Raw genomic sequence first — 10,000 nt, 5'->3', positions numbered from 1 at the left:
AGTATGCATGTTTCAACTCTGCAAATGTTGTGCACCGCACAAACCCGCTCGTCTTCTACTCCACTCCACAAATCCTCTGCTCCATGGCCACGACTTCCTTTTTTACCAAATAATACAAACGGAAAGACCTTCCTAAACGGTTCCGGTTGCGTGGGTGGGAAGTGATTTGAAATTTATCGCGTGATAGCTTTTTCGGCGTCTTTGGCTGTATTGTGCGGTACTGACTATGCTGACAACAAGCTTAAAAAGGTTTTCCTCTTGTCTCCTAGCTCTACGCACACGCACACTGTCACACATGCCGAAATGAAGGTGAGAATTAGACTGCGAGGGCTACAATCCATTTCAACAAACATAGTATAGCAGTCTCCGAGATCCAGCTCACAGACCTCGGCGATAAAATGATAATCAAGAATTTTCCGCTCCCTACGCGCGACGTAACAGCCTCCTACAGCCGTCGACTGATTTCGACTGATTTTATCCGGGATCTTTCGGCAGCCTCGTTTCGACGCTCAGTTGTGGTGTAATACCCCCAGACTGTAGTTACGTACTTGTCGACCTTGAGGCCTCATTCCTTCATCGTTTTTGCGAGTTTTATATATCGAAGGGTTGGGGAGCCTAGGAGCCCCATCGACCTCGTTGAGGAGGCCCATTAGGGTGTCTACAGTTGAAAGACATCTCTCTATCTCTTCTAATACAATTCAACTTTCTCTCGAGATATTGTACCGGCAGCGGATACGTTTGGTGCTCTTGGGTGATTAGTTGTGCGTGTGTTTGTGTGGGTGTTTGATGCCGTCGGTGATTGTCCACGACGAGAGCGACATGGCCGAAACGAGGAACGACGCAGAAGAACCACCGAGAAAGAAAGGCAAACTAGAGTCACCGATGATGTCGCATGCAAGCGGGGACGATGGAGGTTGGTGATTGATGTGTGTTGGAGCGTAGCGTCTGTGCGTCGGGCAGCAAACGCGTTGCAGTTTGCTGCAGGAGATCGCCATGTTGCATGTGCAAGTGGAATTTTTAGTTTACGATGCATGATGTAGTAGATTCGACGACGACGACGTGCGTGTTGTGTGTTGTCTTAACTCACTTTTTTTTGTCGACTAGAGATGAGTTTGAATCAGTTGCTTGAGCTGTTGCCCGACGAGTTGATAGGGACTCCAACGTTAGAGTCTAGTCTACCCAACGGTGTGACGAGTAGTGGGACACCCGGTCTTCCTGGCTTTCCCGGCCCGTCTACAGCGCATAGTTCTAACAGAGAGCAGTCCGATCTGGGATTTGAGAAACAAGAAAGCCTAAGGATGGACATGTTGGTGAGCAACTCTGCTGCTAGTGGAAATGGCAAGGATGAGTCAGCCTTACGGGGCGGCAAACTGATAAACAGACCTCCAGTCAAGGAGACCATGGTTGGTAGCAGCTCTGCTGTTTCTAGCAGCCCAAAGAGAACTGATGGGTTTTCTGAGAGACAAGCAGTAGTAACTTCAAAAACTCCACCATTACATGAAGATGGACTCGGCGCTAGCCCTGTCAACCCTGCTAGTACCAGTACGGTGTCTTTGTCTCCTGGTGGTTCGGGTGAACTAGTTCAGAATGGCAAGGGCTCAGTTGCACAGAACTGCTCGGAAGGCATACTGCTCGACTCTCAGTCTCAGTTCCAGAGAGAAAACAGTAACGATCGTGTCATGCCTGATTCTGGAGCGAGCACTATGTGTAATAACATGGCATTACCTACTAGTGCAGCGGCAGGAAAGCTAATGACTGTGTCTGCTGTTATGGAAGCCGACAAACATGCAGAACACACAGTAAAGGTCGAACCGAATTCTGCTGGCATTATGGGATGTGCTGGTGGTGAGAAGGGTTCGTATGGAAATGGTCCTGTTGCATTAGCAGAGAATGGTCGTCTTACAGATGGGTTGTCGCATGCTAGCACTGCTTCAGTGGTATGCTTGCGTTTGTGATTTTCATTTCTGTTGTGTGTATATTTTTGTTTGTAGCCATATAGCATGAATACTTTGCCTTTTAACGATGGTATCACGTCAGCATCGTTTCACAGTGCCATGGACTCAAGAATGCAGTTGTCGTTGACAGTTCATGACAACATGTTTCCAGTTGCAAATATGGTCACTCAGGCAGGAGGAAATATGCAGTCTGATGTCAAACCGAACCAAGTATCACTGGTCAGCTGCTGTATTGTGATCATTATTGTGTTTGTTTGAGACAAAGCGGCCGGCTGCTTGTTGTTAGTAGAGTGTGATGAAAAGAAACTGACACACACACACACACACACACACACACGCACGCACGCGCGTTTGTGGTATGATGGTTTGCTTGGTTTGTTCAAAGTGTGTTTAGCTGGAAACCAAATTGTTGAAAAAATTAATAAGAGATGTGGGAGCTTCAATTTTCAAAATACATTTTCACGACAAAAAATAAATTTACTGTGTGAGGGTGGAGCTAAGGTCTGGCTACGTGCGCAGACTACATGTACATTACATAGTTAGATAATAATTGCACTAATTTACCATGTTCACGGACATTGGTGTTGGCTTCAGAAGTTCTAGAGGTTTGACAACTCTCAGAAATTTAGTTGGAGATTTAATTTAGTTACTTCATAGGATAGGACATCGCCACAGAAAATTTCTTAGTATGACAAAAAAATTTGCTCATTGATCGGAAATGTGCTAGGTGTATAACGAAGTCATTCTTACTGAACACGCTGTCAAGTATTCTGACAGTTTGGAAGTGACAGCTTACTTTGATTGTAATGCTTAGGATACGTTCTTTGTCGAGTATGTGCTGTGTTTGTAACACTCTGGTGCTGCTATAGTGCTGGACATAACTGGAAAGTCTGTTTCAGAGAGGATTCCATCAACTATAGAATGCTTAGAGCTTATCTTAAGGAACTCTCGATAAGCAGAGCAACCAGGTCTCATGCGTTGTTAACTAAATTTGGTGCTTGTCTTCCTGCATGCTGTAAAGGGACATTTGTTGTCGTAGTTGGTGATGGCACTTGTTTGTTTCAGTAGTAGTTGTAGAGCTTGAGGTGTTGTAATGATGCAGTTGTGTTTAACACTTTAGTATTGCATTCTTCATAGTTTCTCGTAGTTTCTTTTTGTTAAGGCCATACCATTTTTTTCTATGCATAGGTTTCACTCTGACTGGAGGAATAAAAACATCAAGTGACTTGATCAAAATACTTTTTAGTTAGAATAGTAGTGCTCTGAAATAGCTAGCAAAGATGGTAAAGTGGCACAGATTCTGAAAGAAAACAGGCTGTCAAGCTTATATTCACACCCCAAGGCTGGTGCACATATCAGAGGGCATGATAGGAAATTAACACATTGCTGCATGCACAGCGTCAGAGAATGTTTGACTGCATGTTGGTGATGCTATGGCTTTCACTGAAATCTCTTCGTGTGCAAAACTGAGAAGTCGTGAACTCCTACACGAGTAGCGGACAATGAATGAATGATGTACACTATTAGATGAATTGGTACTGAGACCACTTACCATCTGCTTACCCTGTTTTTCTTTTGCATTTTTCCCGCACATTGATTTCTGTGCAATAAGGTGATGAGAATCATAGAAAAGAACTGTGTGGCCTAATACTGGGAAGCAAATGTATGTTGCTACTTGCCACAGGTACCAGAAGTGGAGGAAGATCTCGTACACTTAGCATAGTAGATAATGTCTGCACATTGTAGGGAGAGTAGTCAAGTCTTACATAGTTTTTATGCATGCTTTATTTGATGTGGTCAGTGTGATTTGAATTATCTATTTTTTGTATTGCACAGATGCAAGTCGGTCCAGGTGGGTTTAGTGGTCCTCCTGCTGGAGTCTCTCGCCCCACTGCTGATCCAGAAAAGAGAAAACTAATTCAGCAACAGCTGGTGTTGTTGTTGCATGCTCACAAGTGTCAACGTCGGCAGCAACAAGCTAACGGTCAACTTAAACCATGCAATTTGCCACACTGCCAGATGATGAAAGATGTTCTCAACCACATGATCACGTGCTCGGCAGGAAAGACATGTCCAGGTCGGTTTAGTATAGTATGTGGATGTATGGATATTTAGATTCGTATGTATCGTGTCTTGCGATGAGTGAGTGCCTATTAATATGCTGGTGTTTGTTGTCTAGTGGCTCATTGTGCATCATCAAGGCAGATAATTCAGCATTGGAAGGGTTGCTCACGTGAAGATTGTCCAGTCTGTTTACCTCTCAAGAACAGTGCAACACTTCATCGTCCAACTGGAGTGGGCTTCATCGATTCTCTTCCTGTAGCAACGCAAGGGTATGTTGTTTGCAATCGTGGAATTATAGACTGTTTTAAGAGTGTAATTAATTAATTATTTAATCATGTCTTTAGAGCACAGTGGCGTCTAAGTGTTACCCAGGATTTGAGGAATCATCTTGTCAGCAAGCTGTTCGTGCTTCTTGTTTTATTTCAATGTATTCTGGTAGACAACTCTGTTATTGATCAGGGTGACTGCAATATTTCCTACTCCAATGAATGATCCTGCTGCAATGAAAGACAAACGAATTGTGAATCTAGTGGCATATGCTCGTAAGGTGGAGAGAGACATGTTTGAGTCAGCTAGTAGTCAGGTGAGTACACAAACTGATTTGTTTCGTGACTGTGTTGTACGGTGATTGCTACATCTGTAGAGGGAGTATTATCACTTGCTGGCAGAGAAAATTTACAAAATACAGAAGGAGCTGGAAGAGAAGCGAAAGCTTCGTGTCCAACGAGCAAGGATGAACAGCATCAATGGAGAAACAGCTCTTTCCAGTGGCAAGCAAGTGTCACCTCCTTACCAGTCTGCTCCAGGATGTGGACAGTCAACAATACCTTACCAGCCAGATTCACATGGTTATACTCAGAATATGATGCAGTCACAGCTGCAGCATATTCTGCAACAAAGAAACGAGGTATACAACTGCAATTGTCACTCACCCTGGTGTAGTGCTGTATAACATGTTTTATGTCATGCCACATGTGATAATGTATGCTGTCGTAGATGCCGTATTATAGCTCAGACAGGATGGTGATAGTTTGAATTGCTGCTAGGATCATGTGCTGAGAGCTTAGGATGATATTTCCAACATTTTATAGTAGTGTAATTACCTGTGTTTGGGAATACTTTATTTGCCCGTAATAACGTGTGGGCGTATAGAAAAGACGCTTCTTTTCTGGGTGTATGCTAGGGCATAGGCGTTATTTTGGTCCCAGACATATACACGGTTGCAAAATGCTGTTGTTTGGCCAGTCATCTTGGAAGTAGCTAAACACTCGAAGACAAATACCACAAACACCTACGATTATTCGTTTGCAAGATCAAAGGTACTGGTATCTGTCCAGCATCAGCATACATGCAGAAACTAACCATTCCACATGCAAATCAGAGTCGTCGGCCTGAAGGTCGTCAACAGCATCAGTATATCAGTATTGCAACGAAGAAATGAGTCTAGTGGTAAGCACTTTTACTCAACACCTGACACCAGCTCATCAAATGCACACAGACGGAGACGGCTGTTTGCGGACACCATTTTGTTTCTTCTGCGCATGCATATCTGAACGTATACTTAGGCATGGGTGTTTGTGGGCTGCACATGGGTGTATGTAACAGGCATGGGCATTATTCAGTATGGCCCTTATGACGGGCGAATACGGTACCCCAAGACTTATTGCAAGTGACTACAAAGACTTCATTTGAATTACCTATTGGCAAACATAAGGAGTTAAAGGTGCTCGCACACGTAGACACACTCACGCAAACTTGAAAGCGTGCCACGATTTCAAGTTGTGTCATAACAAAGCAGAGCAAGCGAATATCTTAAAGGAGAACTCTCACTGAATACTGAAACTTGTTGAAAGAAAGATATTATAAGGCCTAGTATCTTCCTGCAGGAAACTTACGGTCCAGCCAGCCACAGAAGCAGAGAATGGGCAACAAGTTGTTCAGACGATTCCCTCATATAGCATGAAGTTTTACTCTCTGTCCTCGTTTGGAAGTAACTACTTTAGGTTTAACCATACCAAGTGCTCCTAATGCACCCAAAATGCAGCGAGACATGATCTATGAACTACTCTAAGAAGGGTCTTATTTGACACTCCACGGTTGTATTGAAATAGCCGATATTTGCATGGTAATTTTGGGGTCCCAGGTTGCTTTAGTCAATAAATCACAACTTCCCACCATACATCTCGCAGTCGTTACCTTGAAGAGTGCACAGGTATCGGTCTTCCTTGCTAACCAACAATCAGAGTTACGCTTATGCCACATACGGGTACTAAACATGTCCACACTGGTAATTTCAATGCTTTATTTCTTCGTTACGGTAAACGTCTGCAGTAAACGGTTGCAAAGGGTTGTGTCACGAAGTGACAGTTTTCATCTGAGAGATTGTTGATTTTGGTGTGAGTTCTCTTTCAAGGTGCACCACGTTCTATGAGAGTCTTTATTCCTAGTACAAAGAAAAATTCGAATTGCGTTCTTGTCCACCACGGCAGTTTCACTCCTCTTACTTGACATTCAAGAAAGCTAACAATAACTTTTTAGGTTGTTTATCTACACATTTACTATTTACCATCTCGAAATAGCTTGCTGTTGAACGCCAAAGTGCTTTGTTGATCGTTTTGTTGTAGCACGCAACCTGGAAATGGGTGGAAACCAGAGCATTATTGCACTATTGTGATGGCATCCGAAACTCGGAGCATGAAAGTAGCCATGGAGGGGTGCCAGATGCCGCTGACAATGCGGATCGTGCATCTAGTGCATGTTAGCTACTGGCCTCGGAGCTCCAGACCCATTTTTGGGTCACGTACAACAAGGAAAAATCAAGAAATCGCTTTGTCATTCAACAACAAGCTATCTCAAACTGGTAAATGGTAAATGTGTGGATAAGGCATGATTTCAAGTTTGCGTGGGTGTGTTACATGCGAGTGAATTCGTAAGCGGGCATCTTTCAGAGTGACAGCAAGTCTTGATGTTTTTCTAAACTTGCCAATGACTATAATCCAACATACTGGAGTGGCTTGCTGTCACTGTTACCTCCTTATATTTGTTGCATTTACATGCAGTGTTCATAATCACAGAATTCAACTACCCAGCATCATTGCAATATGTCTTAGGGCCGGTTCACAATATACAACAGATAGCTGTCCGTCTTGATCCTTCAAACCACATCAAAGGTGCCACTCAAGATGGACGACGGACGGATTGCTTGAAGGAGCATTGATGGACAGATAGAATCGATTCTATTTTGTCTGCTCCATTGGAAGTTGACGTACCGCAACAGGAATAATTAGGTAGTGGTACCCAAACAGCGAAGTGCAAAACGAGGATGACATAATCTTGCAGCACAGATTGGTAATTATCAGAACAGAACGTACATGTATTGTAAACACGACAGAGAGCTGTCCGTCACAGTCCGTCGAATATTGTGCCTTTAGGTATTTCCAAACACAGATAATTACACTATTATGTACACTAGCTCACCATCCCGTTCTCAGCACGGTCAGATTATAGATATGAATATTACTAATGGTTATTGAATTTCTATTATTATTGTTATTTGTAGTTAATTAATTATTTATTTATTGTTGTATGCATTCATGAAGTATATCTCATTCACCCCAATTTATTATGAAGTGTATCTCTGAAGAATTCTCTTATAGAAATTTGTTCAGAGTGATATTCTGTTACAGATCCCGTTCTTTGCCCAGGCTGATTGTATTATTGATTGTTAGTTATTAAAGACAATTATAATTCAAAGAACCAGATATATGCAAAAACATCTTGCCTTTTTCGACAGCACGGCACTAAACGACACGTACCGTCCAATGTCAGGAATGGGCAGTTTATGTTCGGTGGAGATCTGATGGACTGTTCCAGAGGAATTAGTGCGTGAGTGCAGGGGGGTTCGATTGGCCTAGAAGTTACAGATCACGGAGTCTAGCGCGCGTTCCCAACAATGCACTTTTGCTCTAGACGCTGAAAGAAACTCGCCCATGCATAGTTTTATGCACTGTGCAGTTTCTAAAACATTGAGAAAACTTTTCCCGTTTTCGGTGCCTTTTTTTGAGATTTCTAGCGAATCTCGTGACGTCTTCAGATTGTGACATAAGGTCAAAATGTAATTGCATGTATGCGGGACCGACATGAACAAAGGCCTAGTTCGAGGTTATGTCGTCACTTTGAAGACATTGCTGCCATTATGGGGAACAGGCGTATCGAACGTGACAGGAATTCGATTCCCCTACATGGCCAAACGAAGGGTAGGCATTATTTTCAAGACCCGGATATGCGCAAAAATATCTTGCTTTCGTTTGAATAATCAGTACGTTGTGCACATACCATCTGATGTTGGGAACAGGCAGTTAAATTCAGTGGAGGTCCGATACGCCGTTATGAAGAAATTAGTGCGCGAGCTGAGGCGGGCTTTATCAGCAGGAAATCGCGTTGTCGCGGGAGAAGTTCGGAAAACGACGACAGCTTTACTTTCGACCTTCATCGTTTTGGCATGCGCGAGCAAAAGTCAGTGGCACTGACTCGCCATTATAGAGATATGCGAGTACACACACACACACACACACACACACACACACACACACACACACACACACACACACACACGCACACACACCTATATAGACCGGTTGCACTCACGTGAGCTAAACTGACCACCCCCACGCATGGAGGACAGCTGGGACATATTTGATAAGCTAGAGGCATGTTCTTCTCGGTTTATTGCGACGGATTGTTAGATTCCGACAACCCACGTCGCTACAATGCTAAGTTGCAGTACACTGGTGGTCGAGACTGTTATAGAATTCTTCTCCTCAATGAGTTCTAGGACGTCGACTTGTGGCTGCGGCGACTACCTGCATCCACGACAGATGAAATTTTTCTCTGAAAGCAAACCGCTTTGAAACCGGAATGCCGTAGATTGCTGCAAAGTTTTCCTGAGGACAGTCCAACAGCTTCTTTAGCCTGTCAACATCACGCGACAAATAGCTCTGCAAGCTAGCGCCCCCATGCACTACATTGTCATCAGTTTCAACGTTGTCTGTAATTTTGCTTGCACACGCACTGCAATCAAGTGAAGGAACGGTTTAAGAATTTGCCAACTTGTAATCACAGTCTCTTGGCATCCTTTTGCTGTACTCGTTTGTACCGTTCTGTGGTCACTGGATGCCTTGACAAATATCACGTTTTTGACTAGGAACCAATCTGGATTTGTTTCATCTTTCTTGCAGAAGGTTTTATGCTTATGAAGTGATCGGAACAGACGCATGTGTACTTCAGACTGATCTGTTTTGGGTCGTTTCTGTTGCTAGCAGTGATCCACGCCCCTCTTTGCCGTTCTGTCAGTTTTCGAAATTCCTCGCCTTTGTTCCGTCACAATCGCTGGCAAACTAAAGAAACTAATGTCTTTGTCATGATTGGCACGGTTGCCACAACCCACAACTGCACAGTTCATTGCAGTATTGACGTCTTTATGTCTTACAGCACGTGTGCATGTGAGTAGGTTCATGCCTACTGCAACCAGTCTATATTGTAAAGTCAACAAAATTTCGTAAGCAATCAACTTTCGTAAGCATTGATGAACATAGCCACTTTTCTGTCCAGAACATCAACACGAAATCAACAGAAACTCAAACCCAGGGGCCGATACAGGGGCACCTTTGCAGGGAGGAGAACCTGGATAGTTATTTACCTGTCCCGGATGATGCCTCGCAGACCACACCATGTCATGCGGTGGCTGTGCTCACCTGGGTAGGTCGTCGCCTCTCCCTCGGCTCTCCCAGTTGGTTCCTCACAGACCAGAACATGGCATTCAATACATATACCTAAGAGATCCTTCTCCCACTGAAGTAGAACAATTGCATTCAGGTATGCAAAGAGTCGAATTGCAGTCTTTAACTCCAGTCTAGTATTGCACTATGGGCACATGCCCCATCTTGTCTCCTCTCCTGAAAACCACAGCACCACGCATAATT

The 10,000-nt window shown here is 43.7% G+C and overlaps 1 protein-coding gene across 1 annotated transcript in view; it reads left to right on the top strand.

Moving 5' to 3' along the window:
• The first annotated feature begins 526 nt into the window (after positions 1–526).
• The window catches only part of LOC134190171 (histone lysine acetyltransferase CREBBP-like), an 18,298-nt gene continuing 8,824 nt past the window's right edge, over positions 527–10,000 (top strand). Inside the window, exons 1-8 of the mRNA XM_062658601.1 lie at positions 527–913; positions 1,105–1,937; positions 1,992–2,174; positions 3,792–4,032; positions 4,135–4,288; positions 4,364–4,420; positions 4,479–4,602; positions 4,663–4,926. Of these exons, the coding sequence (XP_062514585.1) occupies positions 787–913; positions 1,105–1,937; positions 1,992–2,174; positions 3,792–4,032; positions 4,135–4,288; positions 4,364–4,420; positions 4,479–4,602; positions 4,663–4,926 (1,983 nt within the window). The 5' untranslated portion in view covers positions 527–786. The remainder of the gene's footprint in view (positions 914–1,104; positions 1,938–1,991; positions 2,175–3,791; positions 4,033–4,134; positions 4,289–4,363; positions 4,421–4,478; positions 4,603–4,662; positions 4,927–10,000) is intronic.

Source organism: Corticium candelabrum, chromosome 14 (genome assembly GCF_963422355.1).
Source record: "Corticium candelabrum chromosome 14, ooCorCand1.1, whole genome shotgun sequence".
NCBI lineage: Eukaryota > Metazoa > Porifera > Homoscleromorpha > Homosclerophorida > Plakinidae > Corticium > Corticium candelabrum.
This window is presented reverse-complemented; position numbering and strand designations above follow the sequence as displayed.